Below are 19150 nucleotides of genomic sequence, written 5' to 3'. Positions count from 1 at the left end.
AAAACTGCCGATCTCCAAGGACCATTGCAAGATACTCTCGACAACTTATCGACATGGGCTCTTCAAATGGGTATCGAGTTCTCTACGGAGAAAACTGAGCTGGTTGTATTTTCAAGGAAGCGAGAGCCAGCACAATAACAGCTTCAACTAAGGGGTGAAACCATAGATCAGGTCTTCACATTCAAATATCTCGGGGTCTGGTTCGAATATAAGGCACCTGGGGATGTCACATTAGGTATCTGAAACAAAAATGCCAACAGAGGATCAACTTTCTTCGTACAATAACCGGAACTTGGTGGGGTGCCCACCCCGGAGACCTGATCAGGTTGTACCAAACAACGATATTGTCCGTAATGGAATATGAATGTTTCTGTTTCCGCTCCGCTGCGAATATTCATTTCATTAAACTGGAAAGAATTCAGTGTCGTTGTTTGCGTATAGCCTTGGGTTGCATGCAATCGACTCAAACGATGAGCCTTGAAGTGCTGGCGGGTGTCTTGCCGTTGAAAAATAGATTCTGCAATCTCTCATATCGATTGCTTATCCGATGCGCCATCTTGAATCCGATGGTGATTGAAAACTTCGAAAAACTTGTCGAGCTTAATTCTCAGACCCGTTTTATGTCCTTGTATTTTGACTACATGGCTCAAAATATAAATCCTTCTTCGTTTGTTTCCAACCGTGTTCATTTGGTGGATACTTCTAATCTTACTGTGTTTTTCGATACATCCATGCAAGAAGAAATTCGTGGAATCCCAGATCCTGTACGCCCTCAAGAGAGCCCAAAAAATTTAACTATAAGTTTAAAGAAGTTGACTGTAATAAAATGTTTTACACTGACGGATCACATCTCGACGGGTCCACTGGCTTCGCTATATCCAATGTAAATTTCACCGCTTATTATAAACTCAGTGATCCAGCTTCAGTTTACGTCGCAGAACTAGCTGCAATTCAGTATACTCTTGAGATCATTGACACTCTGCCCACAGATCACTACTTCATTGTATCGGACAGTCTAAGCTCCATTGAGGATCTCCGTTCAGTGAAGCCTGGAAAGCACTCACCGTATTTCCTGGGGAAAATACGGGAACAATTGAGTGCTTTAGCTTCAAAATCATACCAGATTACCTTGTCTTGGGTCCCCTCACATTGTTCCATACGGGGCAATGAGAGGGCGGACTCGTTAGCCAAGGTGGGCGCACTAAAAGGTGATATCTATGAAATACCAATCTGCTTCAATGAATTTTTCAGTTGCTGTCGTCAGAGAACTCTAGTCAGCTGGCAAAATACATGGAATAGTGGAACTCTGGGACGATGGATGCACTCAATAATTCCACAGGTATCGACGAAAGCTTGGTTCCGGGGGTTAGACGTGAGCCGTGACTTTATTCGTGTAATGTCAAGGCTCATGTCTAATCATTAAATGTTCAACGCGCATCTCCGTCGTGTGGGGCTCGCCGAGAGTGGTGTCTGCGTTTGCGGTGAGGGTTATCATGACGTCGAGCATGTTGTTTGGATGTGTGTCGAGTATTGTGATGCCAGGTCCCAACTCATAGATTCCCTTTGGGCCCGAGGTATACCACCCTTCGTACCAGTCCGCGACGTCTTGGCAACTCGAAATCTTCCTTATATGACTCTCATCTATAACTTCTTGAAAACTATCAATGCTCAAATTTAGTGCTCTCTCTGTCTCTTTCTCGTCTACAGCTCTATCGCACTCTTCTTTACGTTGCTGAAAGTATGGCCCGTATGAACGATGCTTCGGAGCACGTACCTGCCTTGAACTGACTGAGTTGCTGGAAACTATCCAAAAACGTCACACGTACATCAGAGAACACCAACAAAGCATTCCAGCCAAGGATAATCTCTCTCGTTACAATCTGAAGAACGTGAAGATCCAGAAAAGTCTAAAAAATTTGTGCCACAAACGAATGATGTATTGTAACTCAAAATCAATATTTTGCAAATCCCACCCTCCTCACATTCCTTTACTAACTCTAGGGGAGTATGCCACCCCCTTAATACGGCGTCCCTTCTTCTCCTATAACAACAAGACAATCGGCCATGTTAAGCTAAAACAAATGAGCCAAATAAAAAATTTTATAAAAAAAATGTACGTAATACACCAATTACCAACACAAGTTAACTTGGTTTACTCTTGATCCTTAAGAAAAGAAGCTGGTGGCTTGGCTTATGGAAAAAGATAAATAATTGCGTTTATGCTGCATTTCACTTTTAGATTTCTACATGTGCCAAATAGACTTGTGTCGTCACAGAAAAGCGATTTCTGACAACCAACGGGTAGATTTGGAAGATCAGAAGTGAAAATATTATACAAGACTGAAGCTACGCTCGAACCCTGCGGAACACTTGATCGTGCGGGTAGCAATTCAGCTTTACAATTCTGATAGCTAACCTAAAAAATACGATCAGTTAATTAATTTTGAATCATTTTGATCAAATAAATAGGAAACTGGAAATCAGTTATTTTTGCTATTAAATTTTTGTGCCAAACACTGTCGAATGCTTTTTCTATGTCTAGAAGAGCAATTCCAGTGGATAACCCATAAGATTTATTTACTTTCTCAACAAGATATTTTTTATAAAAATTTACTGATAGAAGAAAGTAAACTAATTGGTCGATAATTTGATGTTTCTGCTGGATTTTTATCAGGTTTGAGGACAGGAATTACTTTAGCGTTCTTGGGAAGTAAGCTAATGAAAAACACTTGTTGAGAATTTTAACCAAGAGTTTCAAGCAACATCGGGAAGATTTTTTATAAGAATATTAAAGATTCTATCATTACCAGGAGCCTTCATGTTTTTAAGTTTCCAAACAATTGACTTCATTCCATCAAAATTCGTCTCAATAATGTCATCTTGTAATAACATTTGACTTGAAATATGATCATATATCAGTGAGACTTCATTTTTAATAGGACTTCAACGTTAAAAATTGTGGACAATCTCGAACTGCTGAGCAAGTTTTTGAGCTTTTTCGCCATTTCTGAGAAGTATTTGATTTCCTTTCTTGATAGCATTAACTGTTTTCGGAGGTTTCTTAAGAACCTTAGAAAGTTTCCAGCAAAGTTTAGAATATGGTTTAATTTGTTCAACTTCTTTAGCGAAATTTTCATTTCGCAAAATAGTAAATCTATGTTCAATTTCTTTTTGGTAATCCTTAACCATGTTTTTCGTAGTAGGATCACGAGAATGTTGTTTTGTCGTCTACGAACATTCTTCAACCGAATGAGCAGTTGAAGATTGTCATCGATGATAGGAGAATTTAATTTAGTTTGAGCTCTGGGAGCAGTAAGATTTCTAGCTTCGATAATGTAATTATTGAACTTATCTATTACTGGGTCGATGCTTGCAGAATTTTCTAAAATAATTTCTTGATGCACATGATTTTCAATGTGGGATCTGTATTACAACCAATTAGCTCTATGATAGTTGAATATAGAGCTAATTGGAATAATTATAGCTTCGTTGGAAGGTCTGGATGTTACAGGTAGATAATTTGAGTCAAAGTCAGCATGTGTACGGTTCACTACAAATGTGACTTTGATCTGTTAGAATAAGATCAATTGTAGAAAGATTTTTCACGGAACAGAAACAAGTCGGATTACTGGGATGAAGAACTGTGAAGTTAACTGAGAATTAATTATGTAGTATTTTACCATTATTGTTATTTTGCCTACAATTCCACTAGACGTGCTTTGCATTCAAGTCCCTTATTACGAAAAATTTCGGTCGATATCTTGTGAGTTTTTGTAAATCGCCTTTAAGGTAGCGCTTCGCCGTGGTCAAGTCGAAGCGAGACAACTCACTGCTTCCTCTTGCTTTGTCGCCGAAATTTCACTCTAAATTGCAAATTTCTCCAATACTAACCCGATTCACGAAAAATCAAAAACATACGATTTTAGGTAAATGATTTTACTATGCATTTGGCGAAAAATATTAGTTAGAAAGCTTTTCTTTCGCGAGATTTCGTGCGAGTTTTGTTAAACCTTTTGTTTTCTTTTTTCCATTTCTCGCTATAAACAACTCGCATATGTAGGGATGTGCTACGTTTTCAACAAAGCTTCAAAGCTAGTAGCGATGAAAATCATTACTGATTTCTGGTTCTACTGAAACAAGAATAGAAATTATTTTACAAAGTAGTAACACTTACTTACATTTTCTACTCATCTTTATTCAACGTTTACACAGAGAGAACGGACAACGAAAACAAAAGAAATGTTGTTAGCTTCTACCGCATGTGGCATTTTTCACACCCCAATGCATGCGTTGACATTGTGTGCGTGCGAAAGAATAAGGAAAAACTCATTTATTTTTATAACTCGCACGAAATCTTTCGATAAATATGTTTATCAGGCACAGTTTATATACGAATCGATAGAAAAATTAATTATCTAGAATCGTATGTTCTTGGAATTTCCGTTTTCTTTACCGTTTTCTCACAATTTTGGGTAAAGTGCGTGAAACCCCGGGATAGGCAGCGAACTCCCGTGACCACGGCGAAGCGCTACCTTAAGGTAGCGCTTCGCCGTGGTCAAGTCGAAGCGAGACAACTCACTGCTTCCTCTTGCTTTGTCGCCGAAATTTCACTCTAAATTGCAAATTTCTCCAATACTAACCCGATACACGAAAAATCAAAAACATACGATTGTAGGTAAATGATTTTGCTATGCATTTGGCGAAAAATATTAGTTAGAAAGCTTTTCTTTCGCGAGATTTCGTGCGATTTTGCATGCGTTGACATTGTGTGCGTGCGAAAGAATAAGGAAAAACTCATTTATTTTTATAACTCGCACGAAATCTTCCGATAAAAATGTTTATCAGGCACAGTTTATATACGAATCGATAGAAAAATTAATTATCTAGAATCGTATGTTCTTGGAATTTCCGTTTTCTTTACCGTTTTCAAACAATTTTGGGTAAAGTGCGTGAAACCCCGGGATAGACAGCGAACTCCCGTGACCACGGCGAAGCGCTACCTTAAAGAAATTTAATTGTTCATCGGTGCATTGGAATGGCAAATACGCTCCAGTGATGAAATAAATTCCATGAATGGTTTCAGCTCCGATTCCCAAGCTTTCATTGACTTTAGTGATAGAAAAAAGGTAAATTCGATGATTAATTTGCCGGCAACTCCACCACCCATTCCAGTAAACCTGTCAAATCGATGGACCACATAATGTGGATTGCTTTTCAATTTGGCATTTGGTTTAGGGAATGTTTCTGTCACAATGGAAATATGAGTTTTGTAAACTTCGAGCAAACTATAAAATTCTTCTTTACTCGATTTTAAAGATGGAGCATTCCAATTTAAAATATTCATATAATTATTTAACATCACGGTTAAATTTACAATTCATTATAGTATTATTTGCAAATTGCCATCCAACTTGAAATGCTTCAATAAGTGATAAAGTAGAATTCATTCGGATGATTTTTTGAGAAAGTTGATCTTGTAGGTAGATCGTTTTATTTTCCGTTATATCGCCTAAATCGACTTTGTTTAAAGAAGTTAATGGCATTGAAGGAATATAGGTAGTTATATGTCTACCTGTGACGCTAGTGTTATTGCCATTAGAAGAAGATGTCATGGCCAATCTACCTATTAATAAACTGTTTTCTTTGGAAGACGAACTGGAAGGCGTTCCTGTATTTTGTTTTCTTTACATTAGAATAATTAAGTGGTAGTTGTCTACCTGTCACGCTAGCGTAACTATCATTAGAAGAAGATGATGACCTGCCCAATCTACCTGTCAATGAATTGTTTTCGTTAGAAGACTAATTTGAAGGCGTACCTGTTTTTTTTTAAATTCGAAGTAATAAGTGTCTTAGAAGAATTAGGCGTGGCATTTGTAACGTTTTTATAATTTTCAGGTAAGTTTTTTTAATTTAAGGTCGTTGATTTGACTTGTTGCCTAAGCGAACGAGAGTTTAATTTTTTTCCTGACAGGACATTAGATCAATGGTTTCATTCATTGGACAAACGTCTTTCGAATGCGATTTACCAAAATTCAAACACCGTATATTCATATGATAGTTTCTGGTGGTTTTTAGTTTGCAATATCGTTATGCCGTATATAATGTTACCAATGAATTTTATTGTTGAAAATGAAACGTACTTTTTCTAATGTTTTCAAATTGTTTGCATCACTTCGATTGAAGTGTATTAGGTAAAGTTCATGGGAAATGATACTTTTACTTCCGGGAGAAAAGTAGAAAGCTCAGTACGGAATGCTTTGAAGTCGGAAATCATCACCGTCACAGGAGGGATACATTGTTGTTTCTTTCCAGAACGACAAGCGTCCATGTTGGGAATTTTCGAAGAATATCCTTCTATGTCGCTACAATCAGATTGAGGAAGAATATCGTAAATATTGTTAAACGGCATAGGATCAACCGAAGGGAAGTCCGTCCGTTGTCTTTGATTTTTACATTCAGATTCTATAAGATCATCAATGTTATTAGAAAAATTTGTAACAGCGGATTTTTTTTTCTTCCATATTGAACTATTTTTAGCCTTAGGCTTGTTACCTTTCCGGTTGAATGCAGGCATTTTAGAAGAATATAAATTAATTATGCTAAATTAGTCTTCGATTCCACTCCTAGTTTGGATAAGTCTTGATAAAGACTGATTTTGAGGTAGTCTTAACAAAGACTGATTAGTTCGAAGAATATTTTTTTGAATGGCTAGCCTTAAAAAATCTGATTAATTTATCAGTCTTTTGTATAATGTTCCCCATTTATGGTTTTCGTTGAATTTTGCTCCAACGCAAACTGCCAGCAGCAGAATGATGCAATCGATCCTCTTCGGAGGGAAAATGGCTCTGTGACCTGTGCGTTTGAGGTTTTATACCACGAAAAAGCTCTCCGCTTTCATTGCGCTCCTCCTGACGAACGAAGTCCATATGAAAGCATAATCCGAGCGTTTCACGCTTTATAACAGATCGGCTGAAAAGTTCGTATCGTTTCTATGAGAGGGCGCCACTAGAATTAAATCCATACCATTTTCAGTTAGTACCAACCTTCAGAAGATACGTGTATAAATTTGACAGTTCTCTGATTATTAGTTTGTGAGATATTGCATTTTGAGTGAAGCTACTTTTGTTATTGTGAAAAAAATGTAAAGAAGGAATTTCGTGTGTTGATGAAACACTAGTTTTTGATGAAAAAAAGTGCCGCCGATACCAAAAAATGGCTTGATGAGTGTTATCCAGACTCTGCACCGGGCGAAGCAACAATTCGTAAGTGGTTTGCAAAATTTCGTACTGGTCATATGAGCACCGAAGACGATGAACGCAATGGACGTCCAAAAGAGGCTGGTACCGATGAAAACGTGAAAAAAATCAACAAAATGATTTTCAATGACCGTAAAGTAAAGTTGATCGAGATAGCTGACACCCTAGAGATATCAAAGGAACGTGTTGGACATATCATTCACGAATATTTGGATATGAGAAAGCTTTGTGCAAAATGGGTGCCGCATGAGCTCACAATCGATCAAAAACAACAACGAATTGATGATTCTGAGCAGTGTTTGGAGCTGTTATATCGAAATAAAACCGATTTTTTTTCGTCGATATATAACAATGGACGAAACATGGCTCCATCACTTCACTCCGGAGTCCAATCGACCTGAGTGGACTGCACGCGATGAACCGAACCAAAAGCGTGGAAAGACTCAACAATTGGCCGGTAAGGTTATGACGTCTGCATTTTGGGATTCGCATGGTATAATTTTCATCGACTACCTTGAAAAGGGAAAAACCATCAACATTGACTATTATATAGCGTTATTAGAGCGTTTGAAGGACGAAATTTAAAAAAAACGGCCTCATTTGAAGAAGAAAAAAGTTTTGTTTCATCAAGACAATGCACCGTGTCACAAGTCGATGACAACCATGCTGAAATTGAACGAATTGGGCTTCGAATTGCTCCCTCATCCACCGTATTCTCCAGATTTGGCCCCCAGTGACTTTTTCCTGTTCTCAGACCTCAAGAGAATGCTCGCTGGTAAAAAATTTAGAAGCAATGAAGAGGTAATCGCTGAAACTGAGGCCTATTTTGAGGCAAAGGACAAATCGTACTACAAAAATTGTATCGAAAAGTTGGAAGATCGCTATAATCGCTGTATCGCCTCTGATGGCAATTATGTTGAATAATAAAAACGAATTTTCCAAAAAAATGTGTGTTTCTATTAAACGATACGAACTTTTCAGCCGAATTGTTACTTGGTTTGTTCTTACTGATGTTGGTAGGAAAACCTCACCTCGACATTCAGTTGCGCCTGAAGCATTAGAAGAAATGATCGATTTTCAATCAAAATTTACTACTCGTCCAGTAGATAATCAAAACTGATATGTGCCTTACTTGCTCAAAACCGTCGTCCAGGTGCGAAAAAGACAAGCAAACGTTATGAGTTATCCTCATTATTTCCAAAAGTATTATAAACGTAGATTTTTAGTTATTAGGTTAGCTCACGCTACTGAAAATTTAATCACAAATTTTTGATCATATTTGCGATGGCTTGTAGAAAACCTGTTTTAATCCATCTTATGGTGTAATGATGCCTATCTCATGTACATATAATATTGTGGTATTCTATTCAAAAATTTTCCTTACGATTTTTGAACGAAACCAAGAGATTGTTTGTGCATTAACTAGTATAACATACAGAATAAAACAGTGCTTTGATTGCGTAGGTCATCCCTAAGAAAACGAAGTGGGTTCACTATTATATGCACTTCCGGCACCGGAACCCGAGAACCGGTATAATCAAAGTCGGCTCGTACAACTACCAACTAACATGACATACAAACTCTACTAGTACGCACTCTAAATTACGATTTAAATGTTTGTTGCATCCGAAAATAGGCAGTAATTTTTGGTAGGACCATGAGACCTTTTAATTGACCCTAAGATTGTGAATAACGGTTTAGAGTCCAGTTTATAACATTTTGTACGGTTTTTGTTCCGCCAGTTTAAGTGACGCTGTACAATATTGAACACACTTTACCCTATAATTCCGGAACCGGGAGTCGGATCCGGATTAAATTCAGGAATTCCGTATGGGACCGGGAGACCTTTCATTTGAATCTAAGTTTGTTAAAATCGGTTCAGCCATCTCCGAGAGAACCTAGTGAGATGATTTGACACACATACATACACACTCACACACACACACACACACACACACACACACACACACACACACACACACACACACACATACATACATACACATACATTGCTCAGCTCGATGAGCTAAATCGAATGGTATATGACAATTGGCCCTCCGGGTAAATTTTCACTAGTCGGTTTTTTCAAGTGATTGCCCTTTCTATATGAGAAAGGCAAAAAATATGTTGTTGTTTTAAGTACATCAAGAGATATTCGCGATGAAGTTCTGCCCATTCTTGTACACGGTAAATTTTGAAAAGGCGCCCAAAGTTAAGTAAGTCATATTTACGACAAAACTTGTTTTAATCCACCTAGTGGTGTAATGATGCTTTTCTCATATTTATTATTATTATATCGTTTATTTACCCCCGGTTTTAACCTAACTTTCTCATATTTAATATAGTGGTATTCTATTCAAAAATTTTTAAACTAGTCTCAAAACTACAACGTTCGATAGCCATTATCAGTAGGCAACTAAACAAACCGATTCCGACTATCCTGGTTTCCGGTCTCCGGTTCCGGAAGCAACGGAAATAGTGACCATATATTCGAAAATGGATCGCACTCACTTTTCTCAGCGATGGGTTGACTTGACACAAACTTATATTCAAATGAAAGGACTCACGATCCCATACGGAATTCCTGAATTTTATCCGGATCCGACTTCCGGTTCCGGAGTTATAGGGTAAAGTATTGTACACCGTCATCTAAACCGGCGAAACAAAAACCGTTAATTTTCTAAACTGGTCTCAAAACTACACCATTTGATAGCCATAATTAGTAGGCAACTAAACAAACCGATTCCGGCTATCCTGGTTCCCGGTCTCCGGTTCCGGAAGCACCGGAACTAGTGACCTTATATTCCAAAATGGATCTCACTCAGAGATCGTTTGACATTGCAGTTCATTTGTGTCGTCATCGTGTAAAACCTAACGTGAATAATAATGATAATAATGAATGAATTAGTTACACGAAGAATATGTGCAACATTGTTTTTCTTATTGTTATTATTATTATTATTATTATTATTATTATTGTTATTATTATTATTATTATTGTTATTATTATTATTATTATTATTATTATTATTATTATTATTATTATTTTTGTACAATTCTTTGTCGTAAGCATTAAAGTATGTTAATATTTGAACTACAAGCTTAGACGACGGAACCCATAATTTGATTCATTGAAAATTTATCGCTCTCATTCCAAGCTAATTAAATCACCTGTTCATCATCATAATTTGATCATCTTCTCTGGCAAACGCAACCCTAAGCGAAAGCAGGAAATAATGAAGAGGAGTAATAACATAAGCACCTACTGGGAAACAAGATGTTAAAAGAACTGGCGCTGATCGATAATTATATAGCTGTGGTTTCGAATGAATATAAAGACATTACAAAGCTATTGCTGTTGAAAATGTGTAAACTACCAACCCATAAGTGGTGAGGATACACAATTAGTTTAAGGTTCGTTATTAAATACATTGCTTGGTTCCAGGCAGAATTCATCACTAAAAACCGTCATCTTTTTTGGGTGAGAAGTCCAAGGCTATATACTAATATCCCTAGATAGCTCCGGCACCCGATGTATCTGAAATTGTGAAAAACGTTAAACATTATTTCAACTAGATTAGGCCCTATCAAAATATGAAATAACAAAAATTAAAACAAAAATTATGATCACGGGTAATCAAACAATTTATTGCGTATTGGAAAGAATTAAATGTATATTTAAATCTCTCTCTCTCTCTATCTCTTCGATTTCATGTAAATGGTCACCCTAATGGCAAAATTAAAAATACGTGTCTGAAATATTTCGCAGGAAGACGATAGATCTGGTGTCATCTCGACGTTTCAGGCAATTCTAAAGTTATTTGGCATAGAAAATTTCAAGTTCACAGAGGTGACTCTTTTAGAGATGACACTAGATCTCGACGATTCATGTTTTAAAGCATTTGGTATCCAAAATACCCTCTACAATGATCATCATCAAAAATTTTCAATCTTCAACCGCCGGTACCACTTACCGCTCAAATTTTGCATAGGAAGTTTTTTCGAGGTGCTCAAACTCTTTAGCACTACCACTTCACGAAATTAGATATGTCTCCAAAATATTGGCACCCTAACATATAATCTTTTTTCTTCAATTAGCCAATTGCCATACTGTTCCTAGTATATTTAAATTGATTAAAAGTAATTCTGTTGACTTTGCTCGCACTATTAAACCTGTTATTCTTAATGCCATTCACTCTTCAAATTACTATAAACTAAAAGTAAATAACCAATGCATGATGTAAATTCTACCAAATCTCGTGCTGATGAACAAGTACATATTTCTTCCATATCACTGACGGCTGGTGGACATATTGACAACAAAAATTCGAATCCTGATGATATAAAATTTTGGATAAAACTAAGTTTATTAATCAACTATACCCAAACATTTTCCACTCGGTTACTGATGAATATTGGCAAAGCCACCGAGAGAGTGGGAAGGGGCTAATCTTCGATCCTCAACTTTTTTAGGGGCCCACAAATTCGAAAATTTAAAAGTATTTCTTATTCTTCATAATAAAAAATATGCTTTAATCCAAATTTGTGTATCGTTGCGACCAGTGCTGTAGTTGCGGTTAGTCACAGTTAGTCAGTGACTAACCAGCTCATTAAGCTGCATCTTCTCAGGAACCAAGAAAAAAAACCGAAAATTTTGTTAATGACTGATTCAATTACACAAGAAGGGTTTTAGCGAAACGCTGACAATAAGCTGTTGTACGAAGAAGACGCTGATAATCCGAAAATCGAGAGGTATACTCTTCAATGAATGAAACTGACAGATAAGTAGTTGACAACATGGATCTTCGCGCCTCGTTCATAGTATCTGAACTGTCTACTGTTTCAAAGATTTGAACAGGCCAAAATTCTTTATGCTTCTTAAGCCACGGCGATCCTTGCCACCAAAGTTCACACTTCAAAATATCATCTGCCGGAAGCCCTCTGGAAACGATATCCGCTGGATTTTCCGCTCCTGCTACGTGATTCTATTCGCAGTTCTGTGTGGCATACTGAATCTTCGACACTCGGTTAGCGATAAACGTTGACCACGTCGATGGAGGAGATTTCAACCAACTTAGGACTGTTGGTGAGTCTACCCAGAAATATGTTCTCACTGTAGTACGCAACGACTTCGAAATCTTCTCGTACAATTCTGCAGATAGTAGAGTCCCACAGAGCTCAAGACGTTGGATGGACTGCTGTTTAATAGGTGCTACTCGAGATTGCGATGTTAGAAGTGCTATTTTTATCTCTCCTGCTGCAGTCATCGAACGAATGCAGGCACAAGAGCCATAAGCGAGCTCGGAAGCGTCTGAAAAAATATGAAGTTCGAAGATAGTTGTGCTGGGAAGTACAATCAGCCTTTCGATGCGTAGTTCTAGTAACTCTAGTTCTAGGCTCGAAGGACCAGTCCTATTTTACTGTGTTCTAGTTTAAGTCCAAATGTTTTAATATAAGTTGAAAGTTTAATATAAGTCTACAATAAATAAGTTTACGCTCTGCATGAAATAAATGTGTGTTAATACAAGCATGTTGTATTAAATTGCGAACTGTGAGTACAGCATCGCTAGGGTGCAGCGGCAGCTGAGTGTCATCGCTGCGATCGAGCAAACAATAGGTACGGCGCGAAGCATTTGTTGGTTGCCTGCCGGACAATATGCCCATATCTCTCCCCAAATATCGACAAGTGTTTTAAAGCTCTCAAAACAAACGAAAAATTTTCAAGTAACAGTTTGAAAAAAATTATTTTAGTGAAAGTGAAAGTGCCACAGCCAATTGAAAAAAAGAGAGTTTTAAAGCTTTTTGTTAATCTACCTAGTGGTGTAAGGATGCCTTTCTCATGTACATATAATATTGTGGTATTCTGTTCAAAATTTTTCTCTTCGATTTTTGAAAGAAACCAAGTGATTGTTTGTGCATTAACTAGTATAACATACAGAATAAAACAGTGCTTTGATTGCGTCGGCCATCCTTAAGAAAACGAAGTGGGTTCACTATTATATGCACGTCCGGCACCGGAACCCGAGAACCGGTATAATCAAAGTCGGTTCGTACGGCCACCTACTAACATGACATACAAACTCTACTAGTACGCATTCTAAATTACGATTTAAATGTTTGTTGCATCCGAAAATATGCAGTAATTTTTGGTAGGACCATAAGACCTTTCAATTAACCCTAAGATTGTGAATAACGGTTTAGAGTCCAGTTTATAACATTTTTACGGTTTTTGTTCTGCCAGTTTAAGTGACGGTGTACAGTATTGAACACACTTTACCCTATAACTCCGGAACCGGAAGTCAGATCCAGATGAAATTCAGAAATTCCATATGGGACTGGAAGACCTTTCATTCGAATCTAAGTTTGTGGAAATCGGTCAAACCATCGCAGAGAAAAGTGAGTGAGAACCATTTTGGTATATATGATCACTATTTCCGGTACTTCCGGAACCGGATACCGGGAACCAGGATAGCCGGAATCGGTATGTTTAGTTGCCTACTGATAATGTTTATCGATTTTTGTAGTTTTGAGATCAGTGTAGAAATTTTTTTTCGTATTTTGTTTCGCCGGTTTAAGCGACGGTGTACAATATTGAACACATTTTACCCTATAACTCCGTAACCGGAAGTCAGATCCGGATGAAATTCAGAAATTCTGTATGAGACCACGAGACCTTTCATTTGAATCTAAGTTTGTCAAAATCGGTTCAGCCATCTAAAAAAAACCTAGTGAGATTATTTGACACATACACACACATACATAAACACACACACATACATTGCTCAGCTCGATAAACTGAGTAGAATGGTATATGACACTTGGCCCTCCGGGCCAATTTTCACTAGACGGTTTTTCAAGCGATTGCATAACCTTTCAATATGAGAAAGGCAACAAGAAAAACTTTTACTGACAGTTTAAAAAAAATCGTTTTGCGAACAGTATGGATGGAAGATTTGCTAGAAAGTGCTACAGATAGTTATAACAATACAACCTTTGATTCCAAAAAAAACAACTTGGGATGGTCTGAAGAGTCGACAGCGACGAATATCCTATACGTAGGAAACGACGCGCAAACTTGGGCGGCGGTGATTTTATCAGCTATCGCAGGGGCCTATATCGTAGGCAAAGGTGTTTACAAGCTCGACAGACTAGTCACCGAACGTGCAGCAGAGTAATAGCAACGGTTTAGAAGATAAGTGAAAAAATTAATTTATTAAAATTTAATTACAATATTAATCAACACTAAATGAACAGAAAGGACATTTTTAGACGAAGTCCTGAATATATATCTATCTATCTATCTATCTATCTATCTATATATATATATATATATATATATATATATATATATATATATATATATATATATATATATATATATATATATATATATATATATATATATATATATATATATATATATATATATATATATATATATATATATATATATATATATTTGAAAGTACACAGTTAAAAATGGAGGATAACACAGATTTTCTTAAAGAAAGCAGATTACTTTTCAATTTGACATTTGGTTTAATAAAAGTTTCTGTCACAAGGGCAATATGAATTTTTTGAGCTTTGAGAAAATTATAAAATTCATCTTCACTCGATTTCAAAGATCGAGCATTCCAATTTAAAATATTCAAATAATTATTTAACATCGCTGTTAAATTTTAAATTTATTATAATATTATTTGCAAATTGATATCCGATTTGAAATGCTTCAAAAAGTGATGAAGTCGAATTCATTCGGATGATCAATTGAAAAAGTTAATCTTGTAGGTAAAGCTTGCTTCAAATAGAATTGGAACAAAGACAATTGCCTGTATTTCAGTTATTTATTATTGTATTCAAGATCTTTTTTTATACAAATGTAGCGTTTTCTTCATACTTTAAAAAAAAAATACGGATAAAATTATTCGTCACGGTTTTGAAGGAATTCTCGAATTTTTCCTGTAACACGGCTCAGTAGGCGGCGCACACCTTCTTCGTCCATCGTTTTAGCTATCTTATTCCACCAGGTCGTCATCTGATTGATGTCATTGACATCGTTTCCCTTTGCCTTGAGTCTCCTCTTCATGATTGCCCAGTATTTCTCAATAGGGCGGAACTGGGGGCAGTTGAGTGGGTTAAGGTTTTTCGGAACAAACTGGACCACTTTCTCTGCATACCATTCTAAAACGGCTTTGCTGTAATGACAGCTTGCCAAATCTGGCCAAAACATTACAGGATGGTCGTGGGATCGAATTAACGGCAAAATTCGTTTTTGGAGACACTCTTTTTGGTATAGTTCCGATGTCATTTGTCTTATTTGTAACGAAAACTTTCGTTTTTTTGGCGCAGGTGCAAATGCCCGGCCAAATCATAAATTTTCTTGCAAATTTGTCGGCAAAAACAAATTTAAATTTGGCTGGAACATCCCCCCGAGCCGTTGCCAAGTAAAAGTTTTGACCTGGGATTTGACCGAAGTCAGCCTTGACACAGGTTTCATCGTCCATCAGAAGACACCCGTTGAACTTGGTCAGCACCTGGTCATATAGTTTCCGAGCACAAATTTTGACCACACTATTCTGTTTCATGGTCCGATTTGGCTGTTTGCTAGCTCGATACGACTTGATTCCTTCCCGGAGTCGAGTTCTCCTCACGGTACTATGGGCAGCACCGAATTTTCTGACCAAATCACGGTCCGACAGATTAGGATTCCTCTTAATCGTCTTCAAAATCTTACCACGCAATTTCCGGTCGTCAGTTCGACTCCGACGATTGGCTTGAGGCTTCCGAATCGTCGTCAATGTTTCCTTATACCGTTTGATAACGCGCCATACGGTATTTCTGGGCAATTTCAGCTGTTTAGCTAGTCTAGATGCAGACCACAATGGATTTTCCAAATAACTGTGCACAATTTTTTTTTCCTTCTTTCGGCTTCCATGTTGATTGTTTACAAAGTACAGTCGATTTTCGGAATGTCAAAAATCATACGTGTAGCTGACAAAATTCCCGACACGTGGGCGCCAAGAGCTTCCAAATCCGTCCACCAGGAGCGCCACAATATGAGCAAAAGTTTGTTCCAATTCTAGATGAAGCAAGGCTTAGATCATTTTATTTTCTATTATTATAAATTGTTTTCGTTAGAAGATGAACTGCAAGGCACAGGAACATTTGATTTTTTACAAATCACAGGAACATTTGATTTTCTACATTAGAAAAATTAAGTGGTAGATTTATACCTGTTACACTAGCGTAACTGACATTAGAAGAAGATGTTGACGAGGTCGATCTACCTGTCAATAAATTGTTTTCATTAGAAAACGAATGGGAAGGCCTACCTTTTTTTGTTTTAAATTCGGAGAAATAAGTGCCTCAAAAGAATTAGGCTTGGCATTTGTAACGGTTTTTTGATTTTCAGGCATGTTCTGTAAATTTAAGTTCGTTGATTTGACTTGTTGTCTAAGCGAACAAGGGTTTAAAATTTTTTCCCTGACAGGACATTTCGAATAGTTGGATTTATGATTTCCACCGCAAGTTGAACATGAAAATTGATCATTCATGGTTTCATTCATTGGACAAACATCTTTCAAATGCGATTTAGCACCATTCAAATACCGTATATCCATATGACAATTCTTTTAGTTCATTTTTAATTTCATCAGTACGATCATTTGATAAGCCTTTCAAGACAACCTTGAAGGCTCTGTCTGATTTTATATCATATGAATAAAACTTATGAAGTTTCTCGGACAAATATCGGATAAGACGTTCGTAATCTTCCAATCCATCAACCAAGACTCGACATTCTCCACTTCGTCCGATTTGAAATGAGACTTTTACTTCCGGGAGAAAAGTAGAAAGCTCAGTACGGAATGCTTTGAAGTCGGAAATCATCATCGTCACTGGTGGCATAGATTGATGTTTCTTACCAAAACGACAAGCGTCCATTTTGGGAATTTTTGAAGAATTTTATTCTATGTCGCTACAATCGGATTTAGGAAGAATCTCGTAAATATTGTTTTACGGCATAGAATCAATGGAAGGGAAATCCGTCCGTTGGCTTTGATTTTTACATTCAGATTCTATAAGATCGAGAATATTATTAGAAAAATGTTGAATAACGGATTGTGATTTATTCCGTATTGAATTATTTTTAGCTTTATGCTCTTTACCTTTCCGGTTGGACGCAAGCATTGCATGAAATTTGGAATTAAATTAACTAGGCTAAATTAGTCTTCGATTAGACTCCTAGTTTGGAAAAGTCTTAATTGAGACTGATTTTGTGATAGTCTTGATAAAGACTGATTAGTTCGAAGAATAGTTCTTAAAAAAGGCTGATTAATTTCTTAGTCTTGAAAAAGACTGATTATATTGAAATATCGCTCTTTGTATAGCCTTTAGAAACGCTGACTAATTGTTAGTCTTTAAAAATGCTGTTAGTGATTCAGGTAGCCTTGAAAGAAACTAAAGCCTTGAATCAATAGAACTCGAGGTAGCCAGAAAAAAATTCCAGGAGCCAAGAGCTATATGCGTGACTGACATGCCTGTGTTTATTTTAACCCTAGAGAGCGCGTCCGCTCCTACATTTAATTTACCTTGTACGTATTCTACTTCGAAGTCGAACACTTCGAAGTCTAAACGCATTCTTGTTAATTTTGAAGAAAAATGTTTCATCGAAAACAGATAAACCAATGGTCTTTGATCTGTCTGGACAAGAAACTTTCTTCCATATAAATAAGGTCTAAAGTGTGTGATGGCCCAATGGATTGCTGTCAGCTCCTGTTCAATAGTCGATTCATTTGATTCGCCGCAGACCATTTTGGAAGCATCTGTGATTACGATAAATTGCTTGTTAAAGTCGGGGAATTATAAAATTGTTGGCGTTAGAAGTTTATTTTTAAGTGTTTGAAAGGATTGTTCGCATTCAGGCGACCAAACAAATTTTGTATTTTTTCCAAGTAGTTTGTTTAGTGGGTGTGCTATTTTCGCAAAAGTTTTCTATGAAGCGACGATAGTAGTTACAAAATGCTACGAATCGTCTGACTTCATTTGCATTAGTAGGGGTAAGATAATTTTTTATTGCTGAGAATTTGGATGGATCTGAAGAAAACCTTTTTCCAAGATGTGATGAACCAAATATGTGACGTCACATCCGAAAAAAATACTTTTTTTTGGGTTTAGTTTTAAATTATATTATCTGAGTTGTTGAAAAACAATTTCTAATTTTTTCAAATGGTGGTTGATTGAACAATAATGTCATCAATGCACACTCTGGTAGTAAACCACTCGATTGTCATCATACGTTGGAAGCTATTAGGTGAAATGTTTAGTCCGAAAGGTAATCTATTGAATTCGTAGTAGCCTGTTGAACTAGAAAATGCTGTATATTTTTTTGAGTTTTCTTGTAATTCAATCTGATGAAAACCTGACATCAGATCGAGTGTCGTAAAATACTTCGCTCGACTTAGATTATCAAGTATTTCATCGATTCTTGGTAAGGGAAATTTGTCTGCAATATTTTTTTTGTATAATTGGCGAAAATCAATTACTAATCGCCATTTTTTGTCTTCAGTGTTTGATTTTTTGGTACTAGTAAAAGAGGTGAGTTGTACGGCGATACGGAAGGTTTGATAATACCTTCATCAAGTATTTTATCAATTTGATTATTTATTTCTTTTTTTTTAACTTCAGATGTTCGATAATTTTTTATGTATACTGGTGATTTATTTTCAAAATAATTTCCTGTTTGTAGAAATTGTTAGCACTTAATGGATCGTCCTTAAGAGCGAAAATGTCGTTATATCTTTTGCATAGGTATATCTTTAGCATTAATTGGTATATTTTTAATATTAATCTGATTTTGAAAATTTTGTATTCGTTGCTTAATGTTTTGTTTAGAA

At 36.6% G+C, this 19150-nt stretch overlaps 1 protein-coding gene across 3 annotated transcripts in view; it reads right to left on the bottom strand.

Annotated features, from left to right (window-relative positions):
• The window catches only part of LOC131432891 (homeobox protein unc-4), a 407490-nt gene that overhangs the window by 345786 nt on the left and 42554 nt on the right, over positions 1-19150 (bottom strand). Inside the window, exon 1 of one of the 3 annotated variants that reach the window (XM_058599466.1) lies at positions 10638-11712. The exons of 1 other annotated variant lie outside the window; for it this stretch is intronic. In XM_058599466.1, coding sequence (XP_058455449.1) covers positions 10638-10712 — 75 coding nt within the window. In that variant the 5' untranslated portion in view covers positions 10713-11712. Of the gene's footprint in view, positions 1-10637; positions 11713-19150 lie in introns of those variants that run through there. One more of the 3 variants, XM_058599465.1, reaches the window with a different exon arrangement.

The sequence above is a fragment of the Malaya genurostris genome, chromosome 2 (genome assembly GCF_030247185.1).
Source record: "Malaya genurostris strain Urasoe2022 chromosome 2, Malgen_1.1, whole genome shotgun sequence".
NCBI classification, from domain to species: domain Eukaryota; kingdom Metazoa; phylum Arthropoda; class Insecta; order Diptera; family Culicidae; genus Malaya; species Malaya genurostris.
The sequence above is the reverse complement of the archived record's forward strand: the minus strand, read 5'-3'. Positions and strand labels throughout refer to the sequence as shown.